The sequence below is a fragment of the Oncorhynchus clarkii genome, chromosome 13 (genome assembly GCF_045791955.1).
Source record: "Oncorhynchus clarkii lewisi isolate Uvic-CL-2024 chromosome 13, UVic_Ocla_1.0, whole genome shotgun sequence".
Classification (NCBI taxonomy): Eukaryota; Metazoa; Chordata; class Actinopteri; order Salmoniformes; family Salmonidae; genus Oncorhynchus; species Oncorhynchus clarkii.
This window is the reverse complement of record NC_092159.1, coordinates 30,997,027-31,020,250: the sequence shown is the minus strand read 5'-3', so window position 1 is coordinate 31,020,250 and position 23,224 is coordinate 30,997,027. Positions and strand designations below refer to the sequence as shown.

Genomic DNA, 23,224 nt, shown 5'->3' with positions numbered 1-23,224 from the left:
TATGTTGCGCTTGGTGATCTCTGACTGTTTCATCCTAACATCGTTGGTGCCGACGTGGATAACAATATCTCCATACTCTCTACACTCGCCAGTTTTAGCTTTAGCCAGCACCATCTTCAGATTAACCTTAACGTCGGTAGCCCTGCCCCCTGGTAAACAGTGTATGATCGCTGGATGATTCGTTTTAAGTCTAATACTGTGGGTAATGGAGTCGCCAATGACTAGAGTTTTCAATTTGTCAGAGCTAATGGTGGGAGGCTTCGGCGTCTCAGACCCCGTAACGGGAGGAGTAGAGACAAGAGAAGGCTCGGCCTCTGACTCCGACTCGTTGCTTAATGGGGAAAACCGGTTTAAAGTTTCTGTCGGCTGAATGAGCGACAACATAGAGAGAGGCAACTAAGAGACCAAAGATAACCCTGAAGAAGCTGCAAAGCTCCATAGTGGAGATTGGAGCATCTGTCCATAGGACCACTTTAATGCTTTCGGTTTGAGTTATATTAGGTTTTATTTTCATCGTCAGTACAGTCGGTAGTAATTTAGGGAGGTTACCTTGGGCACAGGGACTATGGTGGTCTGCTTGAAACATGTACTGTAGGTATTACAGACTCGGTCAGGGAGAGGTTGAATGTGTTGTCAGTGAAGGCACTTGCCAGTTGGTCAGCACATGCTCTGAGTAGGGGCTCAACTTTCACTGGGGACTGGGGGGAATTACTGTTTGGCTTAATAGAAAAAAGTATTTATTCCCAGTGCTGAGCTAATAGTATAGTGACATGTAATGTTAGCTAGTGTTTCATCCCCTCTCGACAGGAGTTCTGTCTGAAGTGAATGAACCAGCTAGCTAGCTAGTAGCTACCACAGCCAGTTCAGCTCAAGCCTCTAGCTATCTGTTAGGTAGCAGTGTCTAACAGCTGTTGTATGTGAAAATGTTTTGTAGACCCCCCCCCCCCCCATTTCAACAGAAGTAAATGAACTTGGCTCATTTTCGCCAGTTGATATACCATTAGAGCAGCCAAAAGTTATCTAACAGTAGATACTAGTTTTGCCCCAATTACAGTCAGTATAGAAATGTAACATGTATCTGTCAGCTTCCTTAGCTATTTCCCTACTTTTCACACGGACATGGTATAAACAGCTCTACAGGCTTCACTACACAATTCAGTGCATTCAGTACACAACACTATGCTCATAATGTCTTAGCAGGATCAGATGGTGACAGATGTCCCAGCAGGGTCAGCCAGCCAGTGAAGACCAGTCTCGGAGCACAGGTCAATTTTGCAGTATATTTTAACAATCAGTGAATGAATACAAAGTTCCATCTTGCGGTGATGGGTAGACCACAGACTGGGATTTGTGAATAATGATAATTTCAATAATTGAAATATTGATTCTCTTCTTGGATAAAGAGAGGGGTCTCAGCAGGGTCAGGCAGCCAGGAAAGACCAGTCTGTCACGGCACTGAGGTGAACTTTTGCATATGCAACACTTTATTCTATCTGTGTAGCAAACACTGGACAAGCCAGAAGCGTCAAAGAATGAAACTATTTTAAGGCAGTCTAATAAACCTCTAAAGTTGATTTCCAAACTGTTTCAAGGGTTGATAGGCTTTTCCCGGTGACACACAACATGTAAAACAAAAATGTGATTAAGACCTGGGGGACACTACTGATGATGATGGATACAGATATGTTTGAATGCCCAGTCATGTTCATATAATCTTGCACGTCAATCACTGCAGTACAAGACCATCCATAGAACGTACTTTATGCCAGTGAAACTGAATATCATGCACTCAGAAATGTAGTTCCTCTGCTGCAGGAGTAAAACACAAAAGGGAATATATTTCAATATGTTACATTCTTGTGAAGGCTGGCTGAATTCTGGCATGTTCTTTTATCTCAGCATGTCTACAGATTCTCCCTTCTCCCTGTTTTTGTTTGCTTGGAAATGTTGATACTGGAGACTGTTATCAGAAGAAATTGTGTAACCTAGCCTTTATAGTGGCTAAGAAATGCATCGCCATTAATGGAATGTTTGTTATCCTCCCACAATGTCACAATGGATGGCAGAAATGTTGAGTTATGTATCACTAGATTTGATTTATTACAAGATTACGGGTATACTTGGGCAACTTTCATAAGGTCTGGATGCCTATTGAAAAGATGCCCACGTCAGTGGAGATACCTATTTAGGCAATCCCTAGCTGCTATGCTGCTCAGTCCTGACCCTCCCGTACTGTTGGTTGTCACTCTGGCATTGGCCTAACACACCTGAAACCAATAATGAATGCTTCACTAAGACCCTAAAGCTGAGTGGGATGTGTTGGGTTGGGGCACTGCAGGGTGGTGGACCCCTAGGGGCAGCTAGCTATATTGTGTGCAAGTAAAAAGAGCTCTAGAGTACTATTAGCCCTATGATATGAAATACAGTGCACTCCGTAATTATTATGACAGTGAATCATTTTTTCATCTTTTGGCTCTGTACTTGAAATCAAACAATGACTATGAAGTTAAAGTGCAGACTAGGGGAACTGTTTACAAATGACAGCCCTTGTTGTACATAGTCCAACCATTTTAAGGGGACACAAGTATTGAGACAAATTCACTTGTATGTGTATTAATGTAGTAAAAAGTTAAGTATTTGGTCCCACATACATAGCATGCAATGACTACATCAAGCTTATGACTCTACAAATATGTTGGATGCATTTGATGTTTGTTTTAGTTGTGTTTCAGATTATGTTGTGCCCAATCGAAGTGAATGGTAAATAATGTATTGTGTAATTTTAGCGTCAATTTTATTGTAAATAAGAATATGATATGTTTCTAAACACTTCTAAATTAATGTGGATGCTCCCATTACAGATGATAAGTGAGAAAGTTACAGACGCACAAATATCATACCCCCAAGACATGCTAACCTCTCACCATTACAATACCAGGGGAGGTTAGCATTTTATATCATACCATCAAGACATGCTAATCTCTCACCATTACAATTACAGGGGAGGTTATGATATTTGTGCATCTATAACTTTCTCTGTCATCATTATTCACATTTCATTCAGGATTATCCATAATCATGGTAGCATCCACATTCATGTAGAAGTGTTAATAAACATATTCAACAACATTTTTCAAATCTACCAACCACTCAGATATTTTACCAGCCAAAATAAAGTTTCCCCACAAAAATAACACCAACAAAAAAATGGATGAGCATGCTTTGCAATGTTTCTAAAACAATAAATGTATTACCAGTAAGAAGTAATATGATATATTGTTTAATTTCATGACATTTTTCCTTTGAACATTCTTCTTTTAATATTCACGTGCCCCTTCAAGGGCGGGATGTTACTGTGGTAACATGACTGAGTCATTTTTGTGCCTGTGAGTACTGGTGCATAACTCCAGGATTATTGGAGTCGACTCCGACTCCTGTGATTGGAGTCGAAAGGAGTCGAGCAAGACGCGATTCCACATGAGTCGGAGTTGAACAAGAGTCGACTCCTTTCGACTCCAATCACAAGAAACGGATGCGCACACACATACACGCCTTCTCATTATTGTAGTCCTACTAGGAAGACGACATTTGCATTCTAGAGGACTAACATGAGCATGATGCTTCCCATTTGCCTATAAAGGGCCTTTTTTTGTTTGAATATAGAAAGAGGGTGATGTGTAGGAACTAGAATAGTATTTAACCTTTAATATTATTATTAATAATTGTAATAATATAATAATTAATATTAAGAACACTTATTTACAATGACAACCTACCCCGGCCAAACCCTAACCCAGACGACGCAGGGCCAATTGTGCGCCACCCTATGGGACTCCCAATCACGGCCGGTTGTGATACAGCCTAGAATTGAACCAGGATCTGTAGTGACCCCTTTATCACTGAGATGCAGTGCCATAGACCGCTGCGCCACTCTACTCTGAAAAGCCTATTCTTTGCCATATTATATCCGTATTCGGACGGATATTACTAGAGACGTTGGTTTTGTAATTATTCTAAAAACATGTGGTTTTTATTCTAGGTGTGAAGTTATTTCAACATCATGTCTAGACAATAATAGGCTACACTGATAACTTGTGCGTGGCTGCTAAACGTATAGTCTCCCCATAATATTTACATTGATGAAGTGTGATCATAATCCTTATTTTAGCGATCCATCCATGGTAGACGTCCTTCCTAATAACAATTCCCCACATTCTGCTGATTTGAGCTGCTGAACTGCATTTGCACTTGACTGTGTTTACTGATGAGAAAATGAACTTGCCATTTCCAAAATGTTCACTGGCACTATGAAGAATAGCTTAGCCATACTCATTGATAGCCTAATATATACAGTGCCTTGCGAAAGTATCCGGCCCCCTTGAACTTTGCGACCTTTTGCCACATTTCAGGCTTCAAACATAAAGATATAAAACTGTATTTTTTTGTGAAGAATCAACAGCATGTGGGACACAATCATGAAGTGGAATGACATTTATTGGATATTTCAAACCTTTTTAACAAATCAAAAACTGAAAAATTGGGCGTGCAAAATTATTCAGCCCCTTTACTTTCAGTGCAGCAAACTCTCTCCAGAAGTTCAGTGAGGATCTCTGAATGATCCAATGTTGACCTAAATGACTAATGATGATAAATACAATCCACCTGTGTGTAATCAAGTCTCCGTATAAATGCACCTGCACTGTGATAGTCTCAGAGGTCCGTCAAAAGCGCAGAGAGCATCATGAAGAACAAGGAACACACCAGGCAGGTCCGAGATACTGTTGTAAAAAAAGTTTGAAATATCCAATAAATGTCGTTCCACTTCATGATTGTGTCCCACTTGTTGTTGATTCTTCACAAAAAAATACAGTTTTATATCTTTATGTTTGAAGCCTGAAATGTGGCAAAAGGTCGCAAAGTTTAAGGGGGCCGAATACTTTCGCAAGGCACTGTAACAGTCAGTATCTGGTGTGGCCACCAACTGCATTAAGTACTGCAGTGCATCTCCTCATGGACTGCACCAGATTTGCCAGTTCTTGCTGTAACATTTTACCCCACACTTCCACCAAGGCACCTTCAAGTTCCCGGACATTTCTGGGGGGAATGGCCCTAGCTCTCACCCTCCGATCCAACAGGTCCTAGATTTGCTCAATGGGATTGAGATCCGGGCTCTTCGCTGACCATGGCAGAACACTGGAAATCATGCACAGAATGAGCAGTATGGCTGGTGGCATTGTCATGCTGGAGGGTCATGTCAGGATGAGCCTGCAGGAAGTGTACCATGTGAGGGAGGAGGATGTCTTTCCTGTAATACACAGCGTTGTGACTGCCTGCAATGACAACAAGCTCAGTCTGATGATGCTGTGACACACCGCCCCAGACTGTGACGGACCCTCCACCTCCAAATTGATCCTGCTCCAGAGTACAGGCCTCAGTGTAACGCTCATTCCTTCGACGATAAACCTAAATCCGACCATCAACCCTGATGAGACAAAACCGCGACTCGTCAGTGAAGAGCACTGTTTGGCAGTCCTGTCTGGTCCAGCGACGGTGGGTTTGTGCCCATAGGCGACGCTGTTGCCGGTGATGTAAGGCAAGTCCTCACCAGACAACAGGCCTACAAACCCTCAGTCCAGCCTCTCTCAGCCAATTGCGGACAGTCTGAGCACTGATGGAGGGATTGTGCGTGGGAAACATAGGAAACAGTGTTTAAACCCTTTACAATGAAGATCTGTGAAGTTACTTGGTATTTTATGAATTATCTTTGAAAGACAGGGTCCCAAAAAAGGGACACTTCTTTTTTTGCTGAGTTTATATATATATATATATATAGTATTTACAAATTCACCACATTTATGATTTTATATGGGAATCAAAAAGCTTTCATGAATGTTCACCATGTGCTGATGTGCTCAGCACTGTCAACAGACCCCATTATGACATCACAATGTAATGGAATCCTTGTCATGATATCATTGCTGGTTCCATCTGACAAGCAACATTTCATTTCCACTCATTTCATGATAGATCTATTACAGAGATAGGTTAAGTTCTTATTTTGAGAGTGTTAATATTTATCATCAATGGCTCATCGAGGAAGAAAATCAAGTGAGTTTGACAAACTCCAGAAGGAGAACTCTCAGATGAGGAGCGTCATTGAAAACTTGAGGAAGAAAAACATGGCTTTAAACCAACAGGATGACCAGAACAAGTTTTCAACTTTTGTAAGGCTCATCAGTTTTTCAAACATTTTTCAAAAATATCACTGTGTTTATTTTGTGGTTTCATAGACATACAGTAGACCTACATCCATAAAATCTTTAGCTTAAAAGCTTATGACACACTTTAGAAACTATTTTGCCTACTTCACTTCTGCTATTCATTTCATACTGTCCCATTGTGATCCAGGGCTATCAGGAGAGATACCCAATCCCAGAGGGCCATCGTGGCTTCATCAGTGATGCCAGACTTCTGCAGATGCAGAGAGCTGAGAGAGAGGCCATGGAAGTAAAGCAAAGAAAGATAAGTGCTATCCATGAGAATTATGTCCGGACTGCTCTCATCGGGGTTGGCAGCACCTTCGCGCACCACTTTGCCCCCTCTATTCAGTGTATTCCGCAGCCGAAAGCTCCACCGAGGCCTTTGCCACGAAGGCTTGAACACATAGCTCTGGCCCCACTGAGGAACGTGGTAGGGGTGGACGGAGCCCAAGTTCGACCCGGATCTCACTCTCTGGAGTCCATCCAGGTAAATACGTCATTCAGCAGCAGTAGCGTGTGGCCTGTTCCTGTCCCGCCCACTGCAGCTCCCTCCAAGAGAGGCAAGAAGAAGAAGGGCAGGCAGGGAGTCAAAGCCCTGAAAGTCCAGTCGGACCAGGGCTATGCTGACAACAACAGACCCATCGACCTGATGGAGGAGGTGAGGGACATCGAGGCTCATCTGAAGGAGGAGGGCTGTAAGGTAAGATGGACTTTGAATTTATTGTAAATGTGAAAATTTGCAGTTCAGAATTACTTGGACTGATAAATTGCCAAAACAGATAGTGGTTCCATGTCTTAAAATCAAATCAAACTTTCTTTGTCACATGCGCCGAACACAACAAGTGTAGACCTTACCGTGAAACCAACAGTGCAGTTCAAGAAGAGTTAAATATTTACCAAATAAACTAAAGTAAAAAATAATAATTAAAGTAACACAATGACATAACAATAACAAGGCTATAAATAGGGGGTATCGGTACCGAGTCAGTGTGCGGGGATACAGGTTAGAAAGGATACTCTTTGACAGCATGATAGAATCTATCCTAGAATACAGGATCTCTCTGTGTATTAGTTTATGTACATACTAGTTCTATATGTATTTCTATGATGGGAGCATTCTTTTCTGGTCTACGCCAAAGGTGGTACATGAGATGAAGGCCATGGGCAGGAGAAGTTTGGGCTCGGCCATGTCCATGGGGGAAATTGCCACCAGCTCTCCGGGAAGCCTGAGCTCAGTGGATATGAACACCCCTGCGGAGCTCCGTGAGTACTTGGATGTCGGGACCCCGGTCAAGTCGTGTGACAGCCCACCCAGGCCTGCTCCCCCTCCTACCAAGCCCAGGAGCAAACTGCCTCGGCCTATAAGGTTCCTTAGCCTGCCAAAGGCTGCCACCGACTCAGGTCAGTCCCTTTAATGTACTCACACTAATATAAATTAGACAGGGAGATGAAGCTAGGTAGAGTGACAGAAAGACAGTAGGAAGGGAAGGGATACAAATGGCTTTAGCCCAGGGCTAAGACATTTTTCTACACTTGCTTTGCCTGTTTCACAGTGAGAACTTTTACTCAAGGCTAATTGGACCCTGCTTCTGTGCAGGGTGAGCACCAAAAAAAATTGTGCTAAATTCAAAATTATATGATATCATAATGAACTAAGATGTTCTAGTGTTTAAAGCTACAAACAGATATGGAAATTGGTAAATACATAAATGAATACATACAGTTCATAGAGATAAATGTCTGCTGTCAACCCATAGACAAGAAGGCAGCCAGTGAGCCAAAGGGCCAAATAAAGAACCAGGCCAGATTGCAGCCCCTGTCCAACCCAGAGCAGGCCCTGACTAAGACCTTCAAGCTGCTCCACTCTGCCTCTGATGACTGGTGAGCATTCACTGTAGACGAGACCAATGGAGCTAGGCTAAAGGAAGCAGTGTAGTGTCCTTGGAAATATAGATTTGAGCTACAGAGCGTAGAAACTTCTGAAATTAAGAGATCAGAGTCCTAAACGATTAACATCATTATGTTTTCGGAAAATGTTGTGGAAATTGCTTACGTTTCTTTCACTGAATTGCAGGGAGAAGAAGATCGAGGGCTTGACCTCTCTCCGTGTGATGGCTCAGAACCACATGGACATACTGATGCCTAAACTCCATGATATCTGCCTTGCCATTATAAATGAGGTAGCTGTATTCATTCACTGCCCTATTCATTCATCTGCACAAATCTGCTACATTTGGAGAACAAGTCAAATTATTGTGTCATGTTTCGGATGTTCGTGTGTTGTACTGCTCAACATTAATAGCTGGTCCTGTGTGTGTTATAATGATGATTCAGGTGAAGAACCTGCGCTCTGCAGTGTCCTGTGCTGCCATGGCCACACTGGGTGACATGTACGTTCACCTCCAGAGGGCCATGGACAGTGAGGTGGAGGGGACAGCACGCGTGCTTCTGCACAAAGCCAGCGAGGCCAACACCTTCATCCGGCAGGGCGCCAACTTTGCCCTGGGTCATATGGTGCAGAGCTGCACCCCTACCCGTGTCATGAATTCCCTGCTGGTCGGTGGGCTGAGGTAAAGAGGGAGAGGGGTCAATTAACACTCACTAAGGGTAGATCCGGACTTCCACAAATGTTCACTTTGTCTCACATTGAAAGTTTGACTCGAGTGGAAGTTAGGATTCACTCCAAATATCCATGATGTGACAATACAATAAAATAATTGATATGTAGTGAACTTTCTGGTGTAAAAGGGTCACTGCTCACTTAGGCATACCTGTAACGTTCTTCGTCGGGCGAAAGAGAGGAGGACCAAAATGCAGCGTGATGATTATCCGTTTTAATAGAATACTTGAACAACGAACAAAAAACAATAAACTGACAAAATGAACGAAGACGAAACAGTCGCGTACCGTGAACAGGAACACTGGCAACAGGAACAATCACCCACACCCCACAATACAAAACAGGTGACCTAAATATGGTTCCCAATCAGAGACAACGACTAACACCTGCCTCTGATTGAGAACCATATCAGGCCAAACACATCGAAACAAATAAACTAGACATACAACATAGAATGCCCACTCATATCACACCCTGACCAACCAAAACATAGAAACAAACAACGCAAACTATGGTCAGAGTGTGACAATACCACACATTAGATTAGATTCAACTTTATTGTCATTGAACAAGCACAAGTACAGTACAACGAAATGCAGTTAGCATCTGACCAGAAGTGCAAATAAAAGAGTGCAAAAAAAATGTACAAGTAAAACAATTAAGTACAAAGTATGTTATTAAGTGGGATGTATAAATGTGCAATGAAGGCAAATGGCAAGTGCAAGGAGGCATGCAACTGAAATGCAGGGAAAGCAGCAATGAGGTTACCGAGGTTGACATGTACAACTAAATTATGTCCTTAATCAGATTTTGCAAAGCAATGTCAGAGTCCAGTAGTACTGCGAAGAGTGCAAAGAGAGTAGTGCAACAAGGTCCCTGAGAGGCAGTACTAAGATGTGGGCGGGTGGATATGGCTAGTGCCGTGCCACAGAGTTCAGCAGGTTTACAGTAGCTGGAAAGAAACTGTTCTTGAGCCTGCTAGTGTGGGAATGTAGAGACCTGTACTGCCTGCCTGATGGTAGGAGGGCAAACCGTTTGTGGCATGGATGTGAAGGGTCCCTGATGATGCCGCTTGTGCTGGAGGTCTACGATGGCAGGGAGCTGGGCACCAGTGATGTGCTGGGTGGTTTTCACCACCCGTTGCAGGGCCTTCCAGTCGGCCACGGAGCACCCGCTAAACCACACTGTGGCGCAGTTAGTCAGATTGCTCTCAACCGTGCAGTGGGAAAAGTTCAACAGGATCTTGGGAGACAGGCAGGCCTTCTTCAGCCTCCTCAAAAAGTACAGGCGCTGCTGTGCCTTTTTGACCAGGGTTGACATGTTGAGGGTCCAGGAGAGGTCATTGGAGATGTAGACACCCAGGAATTTGAAGCTGGGCACACACATCAATGAAAACTGTGGCGTGGCTGCAGCTTTTAGACTTCCTGTAATCCACAATGAGCTCCTTGGTTTTCTTTGTATTGAGGGCCAGGTTGTTGTCAGCGCACCATGCAGCCAGGTGCTTGACCACCTCCCTGTAGGCTGACTCGTCATTGTCACCAATCAGACCTACCACTGTGGTGTCATCTGTGAACCAACAATGGTGTTGATACTGTGTTCAGGTTCAGGGTTGAGGTGGTGAAGTTGCCTAACCTGACAGAATGGGGTCTGTTGGTCAGGAAGTCCAAAGTCCAGTTACAGAGTGAGGGGCTGATCCCTAGGTCATGGAGTTTGGTGACCAGCCTAGAGGGAATGGCCGTATTGAATGCTGAGCTAAAGTCTATGAACAGCATTCTCACATAGGTGTTGCTTTTGTCAGGGAAGAGTGTAAAGCTGTGGAGATGGCGTCCTCTGCAGACCTGTTCGGTCGGTAGGCAAACTGGTGGGGATCCAGTGTTGGAGGGAGGCAGGACTTAAGGTAGACCAAAACCAGTCTTTCGAAGCACTTCATGATCGTGGGGGTGAGTGCAACAGGTCGTAGGTCATTCAGGCTTGATGCGGTCAACTGCTGCGGCAGTGACAGATTGAAAATTAGTATTAGGGCCGGGACAATACCAGTATCGCAATATATTTTCAATGCCAAAAATGAAAACGCAAAGCAGATCTCACTCTTTGGTCCTTTAAAAACCTGCTATATGTAAAATATTGTGTGATATAGCGTGGAAATGAAATGAATATTACTCAGGATGACTGTCGTTCTGCCCCTGAACAAGGCTGTTCCTAGGCCGTCATTGTAAATAAGTATTAAAATTAACATATATAATGAACATGTGGCCTATGTGAAGGCGAATATGCAAGCAATCTATATTTTTGAATTATGGAAATCGACTCGTATTAATGATTTGATCAAAAAAGGCAAGAATGTTCTCACATTTGATTCGAATAGGGATTAAATTCTTTAGTACTGGCAATATACACTGAGTATACCAAACAGGGGGCGGGGGGGTCTGGTGAACAAGTCAGGGTTCTATGGCCGCAGGCAGAACAGCAGAAACAGGGTCAGCAGCACGACCAGGTGGACTAGGGACGGGGACAGCCAGGAGTCGTCAGGCCAGATAGTCCTGAGACATGGTCCTAGGGCTCAGGTCCTCCAAGAGGGGAGAGAGAGATGGGAGAATTAGAGGGAGCATATATAAGATCACACAGGACACCAGATAAGACAGGAAAATTACACCGGATATAACAGAATGACTCTAGCTCCTTGTTCAAAGGCACTTAAATATTGTCCATATTGTCTCAATACTTAAAAATCCTTATTTAACCTGTCACCACCCCTTCATTTATACTGATTGAAGTGGATTTAACAAGTGACATCGATAATGCACAACAGCATGTGAAATGTATTGTCAATCAGTGTTGCTTCCTAAGTGAACAGTTTGATTTCACAGAAGTGTGATTGACTTGGAGTTACATTGTGTTGTTTAAGTGTTCCCTTTATTTTTTTGAGCAGTGTATAAAGTCTTAACAAACATTTTCATTCATCGATGAGACTTCATCAATACAATCCATTATCATTTGTCTCCTAACTCATGTATCTCTATGACATGTAACTGATGTGCTCTGTTTTTCCTTCCTCAGCCACCGTAATGCTGCGGTGAGGAGCTGCACTGCTCAGCACCTGGAGAGACTGGCTGAGGTCATGGGGACGGCTCGTCTCCTGTCGGGGAAGAAAGACCTCACCGACCGTTTCTTGATTGCTGTCAGTAAACTGGCTGTGGACCCTGCACAGGAAGTCAGGTGGGAAGTACCTCCTGTAAAGTAGCTTGCTTCAACATAACAGTTAAGTCCGGGGTTCAATCCATGGCTCGCTATAGCACTAGATCGCTAACAATGCAGCTGTTACAGGTAATTTACTCTTGAGTCAACATCTGCAGCGTTTACCACGAATACAAATTGAAATTGCCTTTAAAAGCCACATTGTCGGATGTCTACAGCATCTATACTAAAGGGTGTCATGGATTGAATTGCGGATATTAGCTATTCCAAAACAACCACAGGTTCTCTTGAAGGGGAATAGTAATTGATAACAAAAAGGAAAAATTATAAACCCAAATAAGTGCTACATGGCATAGGAAAATCCAAGTCCAGGCACTCATGTTGGTTTGAAAGTTAAAAAGCCAAAAGCTTAGCCGAAGCCAAAGGCCGTCAGGGATGTTCCTATACCATCGGCAACTAGCGACCTCCTGTGGTGGGCGGGGTGCAATGCACGCTGACATGGTCGCCAGGTGTATGGTGTTTCCTCCGACACATTGGTGCAGCTGGCTTCCAGGTTAAGCGGGCATTGGGTCAAGAAGCAGTGCGTCTTGGCTGGGTTGTGTTTCGGAGGACGCACGGCTCTCGACCTTCGCCTCTCCAGAGTCCTTACAGGAGTTGCAGCGATGGGACAAGATTGTAACTACCAATTGGATACTACGAAATTGGGGTAAAAATAAAAAATGTAAATGAGTCCAAATAGTCAGTACCTGATTCAGTTTCCTTCCTTCTGTTTGGTGCCTAATGAAGACAACCCTACTTGATCACAATGGTCGGCCTGGGCCAAGCGCTGTGCAGATTCGCTAAGATTTTCATAATAACGAACGGTTAATACCCAGTTGTTAGATAGTTGAAATGATTTGTAGATCAGGTAATGCGGTGCATTACTCAAACCGGCCCTCTTGCAAATTCTTCCTCGTATAATTTCTCTCAGGTTGCCATCAATTGAGTACTGTTTTTAATCACAGACATCAGAAATTATTTGATATGTTGCACGTTTAAGATGAAATTAATATCTTTGTCCACAGGCATCATGGTCGCAATATCTTGAGAAACGTGGCCACCAATGGCGACTTTGCTCAAATGTGGGACAAATTCGCTCCGAGGAAAGAGCGAGAATCCTTGAGGGAGGTCATCTCAAAGGTTAACCTCAAAGAAAGGTACATTCTCTCTGGATGATTAGAAGAAGTGTGACAAATGAGTTGATATGATTACAGAAATCCAATCCCACTGGGCACAGACCTCAGTTCAATGTCTAGTTTTGAACTCAACCAAAATGTGAAATCAACCAAAAAATGTTGGTTAAAAGTTGGGTGAACAAAATCTAATTGTGTTTTCCATGTTGATTCACAGTCATCACATAGATTATTTTGTTGTTGAAATTAGGTGGAAACAATGTTTATTCGACCAGTTTTGTCCCAATGGGATGAATTGAATATACTGTAAGATGATATCTTTTTTTCTATTCTCTTTTTCAACAGGAATATCTGAATAATCCCCAATTTGACTATATATTTTTATTTAAATATTTGCACATTTCCCAACTCGACTATTACCCCCCCGTCCCCCCGTCCCCCCCCGTCCCCCCTGTCCCCAAACTCCAAGATTTTCACTCATTCTAAGAAATTTGACACTCATCCAAACCCCCATGTAAATGCATCTTTAAACTGCATTGACTCCTTGTCCAAGTCCTAAATCCACTATAAGACAATATGAACCACATTCAAAGCACTAAATTACCTTTCCTCGAAGCTCCTATCTGATTTACCAGCTCAATAGTGGTCTACTGAAACCATACTCACCATCTCAGGGGGTGCTCAGATCATCAACCACTGACCTCCACACCATCCTCAAAACCAGCAGTCCTCTTTTGGAGGCAGATTGGTCAGTGCTCCTGTATGGCACCAACATTGTGGATTTTCATCCAATACCTCTGGACTATGAGAACATTCTTTGGACAATAAAATTAGGTGAAATGGAAGCTGGCTACAGTCTCAGTTTTATCCTCCAAGACAGTGTGAGGATGTGTAACAACAATACCTGAGGTTTAACTTGATGATCAGGGCCAGATTACCGAATGGGCACGCAGGACACCTGCCCTGTGGGCCCCGACCTCCAGGGAATATCATCATAACATCCAAACCTAAAAGTATTGTGGATGTATATTACAGTACGTGGACGTTTTACAATTCGTGAGCTCGTTTCATAATTTGTAGCCATGTTTTACATACATTTGTGCATATTTTGTAGAAATTCGTGAGCATTTAAAAAAATGTTGTGGGGATGTTTTATATCAATTTTCTTACTGGTGCTCTTCCATGCCGTCCCTAAGAGGGGTGCGTCACTTGAGTGGGTTGAGTCACTGACGTGATCTTCCTGTCTGGGTTGGCGCCACACCTTGGGTTGTGCCGTGGCGGAGATCTTTGTGGGCTATACTCGGCCTTGTCTCAGGATGGTAAGTTGGTGGTTGAAGATATCCCTCTAGTGGTGTGGGGGCTGTGCTTTGGAAAAGTGGGTAGGGTTATATCCTGCCTGTTTGGCCCTGTCCGGGGGTATCATCAGACGGGGCCACAGTGTCTCCTGACCCCTCCTGTCTCAGCCTCCAGTATATATGCTGCAGTAGTTTGTGTCGGGGGGCTAGGGTTAGTCTGTTATATCTGGAGTTGCTCTGGTCAGATGAAACCAAAATTGAACTTTTTGGCAACAATGCAAAACGTTATGTTTGGCGTAAAAGCAACACAGCTCATCACCCTGAACACACCATCCCCACTGTCAAACATGGTGGTGGCAGCATCATGGTTTGGGCCTGCTTTTCTTCAGCAGGGACAGGGAAGATGGTTAAAATTGATGGGAAGATGGATGGAGCCAAATACAGGACCATTCTGGAAGAAAACCTGATGGAGTCTGCAAAAGACCTGAGACTGGGACGGAGATTTGTCTTCCAACAAGACAATGATCCAAAACATAAAGCAAAATCTACAATGGAATGGTTCAAAAATAAACATATCCAGGTGTTAGAATGGCCAAGTCAAAGTCCAGACCTGAATCCAATCGAGAATCTGTGGAAAGAACTGAAAACTGCTGTTCACAAATGCTCTCCATCCAACCTCACTGAGCTCGAGCTGTTTTGCAAGGAGGAATGGGAAAAAATTTCAGTCTCTCAATGTGCAAAACTGATAGAGACATACCCCAAGCAACTTACAGCTGTAATCGCAGCAAAAGGTGGCGCTACAAAGTATTAACTTAAGGGGGCTGAATAATTTTGCACGCCCAATTTTTCAGTTTTTGATTTGTTAAAAAAGTTTGAAATATCCAATAAATGTCGTTCCACTTCATGATTGTGTCCCACTTGTTGTTGATTCTTCACAAAAAAATACAGTTTTATATCTTTATGTTTGAAGCCTGAAATGTGGCAAAAGGTCGCAAAGTTCAAGGGGGCCGAATACTTTCGCAAGGCACTGTAGTAGTATAACTGACATGTAATGTTAGCTAGTGTTTCATCCCCTCTCGACAGGAGTTCTGTCTGAAGTGAATGAACCAGCTAGCTAGCTAGTAGCTACCACAGCCAGTTCAGCTCAAGCCTCTAGCTATCTGTTAGGTAGCAGTGTCTAACAGCTGTTGTATGTGAAAATGTTTTGTAGACCCCCCCCATTTCAAAAGAAGTAAATGAACTTGGCTCATTTTCGCCAGTTAGAGCGAAAGTATACCATTAGAGCAGCCAAAAGTTATCAAACAGTAGATACTAGTTTTGCCCCAATTACAGTCAGTATAGAAATGTAACATGTATCTGTCAGCTTCCTTAGCTATTTCCCTACTTTTCACACGGACATGGTATAAACAGCTCTACAGGCTTCACTACACAATTCAGTGCATTCAGTACACAACACTATGCTCATAATGTCTTAGCAGGATCAGATGTTGACAGATGTCCCAGCAGGGTCAGCCAGCCAGTGAAGACCAGTCTCGGAGCACAGGTCAATTTTGCAGTATATTTTAACAATCAGTGAATGAATACAAAGTTCCAAATTGCGGTGATGGGTAGACCACAGACTGGGATTTGTGAATAATGATAATTTCAATAATTGAAATATTGATTCTCTTCTTGGATAAAGAGAGGGGTCTCAGCAGGGTCAGGCAGCCAGGAAAGACCAGTCTGTCACGGCACTGAGGTGAACTTTTGCATATGCAACACTTTATTCTATCTGTGCAGCAAACACTGGACAAGCCAGAAGTACTATTTTAAGGCAGTCTAATAAACCTCTAAAGTTGATTTCCAAACTGTTTCAAGGGTTGATAGGCTTTTCCCGGTGACACACAACATGTAAAACAAAAATGTGATTAAGACCTGGGAGACACTACTGATGATGATGGATACAGATATGTTTGAATGCCCAGTCATGTTCATATCATCTTGCACATCAATTACTGCAGTATAAGACCATCCATATAATGTACTTTATGCCAGTGAAACTGAATATCATGCACTCAGAAATGTAGTTCCTCTGCTGCAGGAGTAAAACACAAAAGGGAATATATTTCAATATTTTACATTCTTGTGAAGGCTGGCTGAATTCTGGCATGCTCTTTTATCTCGGCATGTCTACAGATTCTCCCTTCTCCCTGTTTTTGTTTGCTTGGAAATGTTGATACTGGAGACTGTTATCAGAAGAAATTGTGTAACCTAGCATTTATAGCGGCTAAGAAATGCATTGCCATTAATGGAATGTTTGTTATCCTCCCACAATGTCACAATGGATGGCAGAAATGTTGAGTTATGTATCACTAGATTTGATTTATTACAAAATTACGGGTATACTTGGGCAACTTTCATAAGGTCTGGATGCCTATTGAAAAGATGCCCACGTCAGTGGAGATACCTATTGAGGCAATCCCTAGCTAATATGCTGCTCAGTCCTGACCCTCCCGTACTGTTGGTTGTCACTCTGGAATTGGCCTAACACACCTGAAACCAATAATGAATTCTTCACTAAGACCCTAAAGCTGAGTGGGATGTGTTGGGTTGGGGCACTGCAGGGTGGTGGACCCCTAGGGGCAGCTATATTGTGTGCAAGTAAAAAGAGCTCTAGAGTACTATTAGCCCTATGATATGAAATACAGTGCACTCCGTAATTATTATGACAGTGAATCATTTTTTCATCTTTTGGCTCTGTACTTGAAATCAAACAATGACTATGAAGTTAAAGTGCAGACTAGGGGAACTGTTTACAAATGACAGCCCTTGTTGTACATAGTCCAACCATTTTAAGGGGACACAAGTATTGAGACAAATTCACTTGTATGTGTATTAATGTAGTAAAAAGTTAAGTATTTGGTCCCACATACATAGCATGCAATGACTACATCAAGCTTATGACTCTACAAATATGTTGGATGCATTTGATGTTTGTTTTAGTTGTGTTTCAGATTATGTTGTGCCCAATCGAAGTGAATGGTAAATAATGTATTGTGTAATTTTAGCGTCAATTTTATTGTAAATAAGAATATGATATGTTTCTAAACACTTCTAAATTAATGTGGATGCTCCCATTACAGATGATAAGTGAGAAAGTTACAGACGCACAAATATCATACCCCCAAGACATGCTAACCTCTCACCATTACAATACCAGGGGAGGTTAGCATTTTATATCATACCATCAAGACATGCTAATCTCTCACCATTACAATTACAGGGGAGGTTATGATATTTGTGCATCTATAACTTTCTCTGTCATCATTATTCACATTTCATTCAGGATTATCCATAATCATGGTAGCATCCACATTCATGTAGAAGTGTTAATAAACATATTCAACAACATTTTTCAAATCTACCAACCACTCAGATATTTTACCAGCCAAAATAAAGTTTCCCCACAAAAATAACACCAACAAAAAAATGGATGAGCATGCTTTGCAATGTTTCTAAAACAATAAATGTATTACCAGTAAGAAGTAATATGATATATTGTTTAATTTCATGACATTTTTCCTTTGAACATTCTTCTTTTAATATTCACGTGCCCCTTCAAGGGCGGGATGTTACTGTGGTAACATGACTGAGTCATTTTTGTGCCTGTGAGTACTGGTGCATAACTCCAGGATTATTGGAGTCGACTCCGACTCCTGTGATTGGAGTCGAAAGGAGTCGAGCAAGACGCGATTCCACATGAGTCGGAGTTGAACAAGAGTCGACTCCTTTCGACTCCAATCACAAGAAACGGATGCGCACACACATACACGCCTTCTCATTATTGTAGTCCTACTAGGAAGACGACATTTGCATTCTAGAGGACTAACATGAGCATGATGCTTCCCATTTGCCTATAAAGGGCCTTTTTTTGTTTGAATATAGAAAGAGGGTGATGTGTAGGAACTAGAATAGTATTTAACCTTTAATATTATTATTAATAATTGTAATAATATAATAATTAATATTAAGAACACTTATTTACAATGACAACCTACCCCGGCCAAACCCTAACCCAGACGACGCAGGGCCAATTGTGCGCCACCCTATGGGACTCCCAATCACGGCCGGTTGTGATACAGCCTAGAATTGAACCAGGATCTGTAGTGATGTCATGTACTGTCATGTTGTGTCTTGTCTCTGTCCTTTCCCTTCACCCTGTCTCCCTCTGCTGGTCGTTGTTAGGTTACCTTTTCTCCCCCTCTTTTCCCCAGCTGTGCCTTGTCTCCTCCTAACCACCTCGTCACCCCTTTTCCCACCTGTTCCCTTTTTCCCTCTGATTAGGTCCCTATATCTCTCTCTGTTTCTGCTCCTGTCTTTGTCGGATTCTTGTTTGCTGTGTTTCATGCCTGAACCAGACTGTCGTCATGTTTGCTGTAACCTTGTCTTGTCCTGTCGGAATCTGCCGGTCCGTCTGAGCCTACCTATGTTTGGTAATTAAAGAAGCTCTGTTTAAGTTAATTCGCTTTTGGGTCCTCATTCACGCACCGTAACAGAAGAATCCGACCAAGAATGGACCCAGCGACTTCGGATCCTCTCCACTCAGCCGTCGGGATCCAGGGAGCGATGCTAGGCAGACACGAGCAGGAAGTGTCTGCTGCTCGACATGCCGTTGAGACCCTGGCCACCCAAGTCTCCAACCTCACAGAACAGGTTCACCATCTCCGCCTCGATCCACCGGCCACTTCCAGGGCTTTCGAATCTCCGGAGCCCAGAATCAATAACCCGCCGTGTTACTCTGGGGAACCCACTGAATGCCGCTCGTTCCTCACCCAGTGTGATATTGTGTTTTCTCTCCAGCCCAACACTTACTCCAGGAGCACTGCTCGTGTCGCCTACGTCATATCTCTCCTTATTGGACGGGCTCGTGAGTGGGGCACGGCAATCTGGGAGGCAAGGGCTGAGTGTACTAACCAGTATCAGGACTTTAAGGAGGAGATGATACGGGTTTTTGATCGATCTGTTTTTGGGGAGGAGGCTTCCAGGGCCCTGTCTTCCCTATGTCAAGGTAATCGATCCATAACAGACTACTCTATTGAGTTTCGCACTCTTGCTGCCTCCAGTGGCTGGAACAAGCCGGCTTTGCTCGCTCGTTTTCTGGAGGGTCTCCGCGCAGAGGTAAAGGATGAGATTCTCTCCCGGGAGGTTCCTTCCAGCGTGGATTCCTTGATTGAACTCGCTATTCGCATTGAGCGACGGGTTGATCTTCGTCACCGAGCTCGTGGAAAGGAGCTCGCGTTCTCCGTTGCCCCCCTCTCCGCATCACTACCATCTTCCTCTGCCGGCTCGGGTGCTGAGCCCATGCAGCTGGGAGGTATCCGCATCTCGACTAAGGAGAGGGAACGGAGAATCACCAACCGCCTCTGTCTCTATTGCGGTTCCGCTGGTCATTTTGTCACTTCATGTCCAGTAAAAGGCCAGAGCTCGTCAGTAAGCGGAGGGCTACTGGTGAGCGCTACTACTCCTGTCTCTCCTTCAAGATCCTGCACTACCTTGTCGGTCCATCTACGCTGGACCGGTTCGTCAGCTTCCTGCAGTGCCTTAATAGACTCTGGGGCGGAGGGCTGTTTTATGGACGAGACCTGGGCTCGGGAACATGACATTCCTCTCAGACAGTTAAAGGAGCCCACGGCCTTGTTCGCCCTGGATGGTAGTCCTCTCCCCAGGATTCAGCGTGAGACGCTACCTTTAACCCTCACTGTTTCTGGTAATCATAGTGAAACCATTTCTTTTTTAATTTTTCGTTCACCTTTTACACCTGTTGTTTTGGGCCATCCCTGGCTAGTTTGTCATAATCCTTCCATTAATTGGTCTAGTAATTCTATCCTCTCCTGGAACGTCTCTTGTCATGTGAAATGTTTAATGTCTGCTATCCCTCCTGTTTCCTCTGTCTCTTCTTCACAGGAGGAGCCTGGTGATTTGACAGGGGTGCCGGAGGAATATCACGATCTGCGCACGGTGTTCAGTCGGTCCAGGGCCACCTCTCTTCCTCCACACCGGTCGTATGATTGTAGTATTGATCTCCTTCCGGGAACCACCCCCCCCCGGGGTAGACTATACTCTCTGTCGGCTCCCGAACGTAAGGCTCTCGAAGATTATTTGTCTGTAGCTCTTGACGCCGGCACCATAGTCCCCTCCTCCTCTCCCGCCGGAGCGGGGTTTTTTTTTGTCAAGAAGAAGGACGGGTCTCTGCGCCCCTGCATAGATTATCGAGGGCTGAATGACATAACAGTGAAGAATCGTTATCCGCTTCCTCTTATGTCTTCAGCCTTCGAGATCCTGCAGGGAGCCAGGTTTTTCACTAAGTTGGACCTTCGTAACGCTTACCATCTCGTGCGCATCAGGGAGGGGGACGAGTGGAAGACGGCGTTTAACACTCCGTTAGGGCACTTTGAATACCGGGTTCTTCCTTTCGGCCTCGCTAACGCTCCAGCTGTCTTTCAGGCATTAGTCAATGATGTCCTGAGAGACATGCTGAACATCTTTGTTTTCGTTTACCTTGACGATATCCTGATTTTTTCACCGTCACTCCAGATTCATGTTCAGCACGTTCGACGTGTCCTCCAGCGCCTTTTAGAGAATTGTCTTTTTGTGAAGGCTGAGAAGTGCACTTTTCATGCCTCCTCCGTCACATTTCTCGGTTCTGTTATTTCCGCTGAAGGCATTAAGATGGATCCCGCTAAGGTCCAAGCTGTCATTGATTGGCCCGTCCCTAAGTCACGCGTCGAGCTGCAGCGCTTTCTCGGCTTCGCGAACTTCTATCGTCGTTTCATCCGTAATTTCGGTCAGGTGGCAGCTCCTCTCACAGCCCTTACTTCTGTCAAGACGTGCTTTAAGTGGTCCGTTTCCGCCCAGGGAGCTTTTGATCTCCTCAAGAATCGTTTTACATCCGCTCCTATCCTTGTTACACCTGACGTCTCTAGACAGTTCGTTGTCGAGGTTGACGCGTCAGAGGTGGGCGTGGGAGCCATTCTTTCTCAGCGCTCCCTCTCTGACGACAAGGTCCACCCATGCGCGTATTTTTCTCATCGCCTGTCGCCGTCGGAACGTAACTATGATGTGGGTAACCGCGAACTGCTCGCCATCCGGTTAGCCCTAGGCGAATGGCGACAGTGGTTGGAGGGGGCGACCGTTCCTTTTGTCGTTTGGACTGACCATAGGAACCTTGAGTACATCCGTTCTGCCAAACGACTTAATGCACGTCAGGCGCGTTGGGCGCTGTTTTTCGCTCGTTTCGAGTTCGTGATTTCTTATCGTCCGGGCTCTAAGAACACCAAGCCTGATGCTTTGTCTCGTCTCTTCAGTTCTTCAGTAGCCTCCACTGACCCCGAGGGGATTCTCCCTGAGGGGCGTGTTGTCGGGTTGACTGTCTGGGGAATTGAGAGGCAGGTAAAGCAAGCGCTCACTCACACTCCGTCGCCGCGCGCTTGTCCTAGGAACCTTCTTTTCGTTCCCGTTCCTACTCGTCTGGCCGTTCTTCAGTGGGCTCACTCTGCCAAGTTAGCCGGCCACCCTGGCGTTCGGGGTACGCTTGCTTCCATTCGCCAGCGTTTTTGGTGGCCCACCCGGGAGCATGACACGCGTCGTTTCGTGGCTGCTTGTTCGGTCTGCGCGCAGACTAAGTCCGGTAACTCTCCTCCTGCCGGCCGTCTCAGGCCGCTTCCTATTCCCTCTCGACCGTGGTCTCACATCGCCTTAGATTTTGTCACCGGACTGCCTTCGTCAGCGGGGAAGACTGTTATTCTTACGGTTGTCGATAGGTTCTCTAAGGCGGCTCATTTCATTCCCCTTGCTAAGCTTCCTTCTGCTAAAGAGACGGCACAAATCATCATCGAGAATGTTTTCAGAATTCATGGCCTTCCGTCAGACGTCGTTTCGGACAGAGGTCCGCAATTCACGTCTCAATTTTGGAGGGAGTTTTGCCGTTTGATTGGGGCTTCCGTCAGTCTCTCTTCCGGCTTTCACCCCCAGTCTAACGGTCAAGCAGAACGGGCCAATCAGACTATTGGTCGCATCTTACGCAGTCTTTCTTTTCGCAACCCTGCGTCTTGGTCAGAACAGCTTCCCTGGGCAGAATACGCCCACAACTCGCTTCCTTCGTCTGCGACCGGGCTATCTCCTTTTCAGAGTAGCCTCGGGTACCAGCCTCCGCTGTTCTCATCTCAGTTCGCCGAGTCCAGCGTCCCCTCCGCTCAGGCTTTTGTCCAACGTTGCGAGCGCACCTGGAAGAGGGTCAGGTCTGCACTTTGCCGTTATAGGACGCAGACTGTGAGGGCTGCTAATAAGCGTAGAACTAAGAGTCCTAGATATTGTCGCGGTCAGAGAGTTTGGCTCTCCACTCAGAACCTTCCCCTTAAGACGGCTTCTCGCAAGTTGACCCCGCGGTTCATTGGTCCGTTCCGTATTTCTCGGGTCATTAATCCTGTCGCAGTTCGACTTCTTCTTCCGCGATACCTTCGTCGCGTCCACCCGGTCTTCCATGTCTCCTGCATCAAGCCCGTCCTTCGCGCCCCCGCTCGTCTTCCCCCCCCCCCCCCCCATCCTTGTCGAGGGCGCACCCATCTACAGGGTCCGTAGAATTTTGGACATGCGTCCTCGGGGCCGTGGTCACCAGTACCTCGTCGATTGGGAGGGGTACGGTCC

At 44.7% G+C, this 23,224-nt stretch overlaps 1 protein-coding gene across 1 annotated transcript; it reads left to right on the top strand.

Moving 5' to 3' along the window:
* The first annotated feature begins 6,083 nt into the window (after positions 1–6,083).
* Positions 6,084–15,446, top strand: LOC139423541 (TOG array regulator of axonemal microtubules protein 2-like). Its single transcript, XM_071175138.1, has 9 exons — positions 6,084–6,224; positions 6,409–6,960; positions 7,400–7,661; positions 8,018–8,141; positions 8,335–8,440; positions 8,595–8,830; positions 11,938–12,096; positions 13,140–13,271; positions 13,593–15,446. Exons 1-9 carry the CDS (start codon positions 6,084–6,086, stop codon positions 13,600–13,602), a joined length of 1,722 nt encoding a protein of 573 aa, XP_071031239.1. The 3' UTR covers positions 13,603–15,446.
* The last annotated feature ends 7,778 nt before the right edge of the window (positions 15,447–23,224 follow it).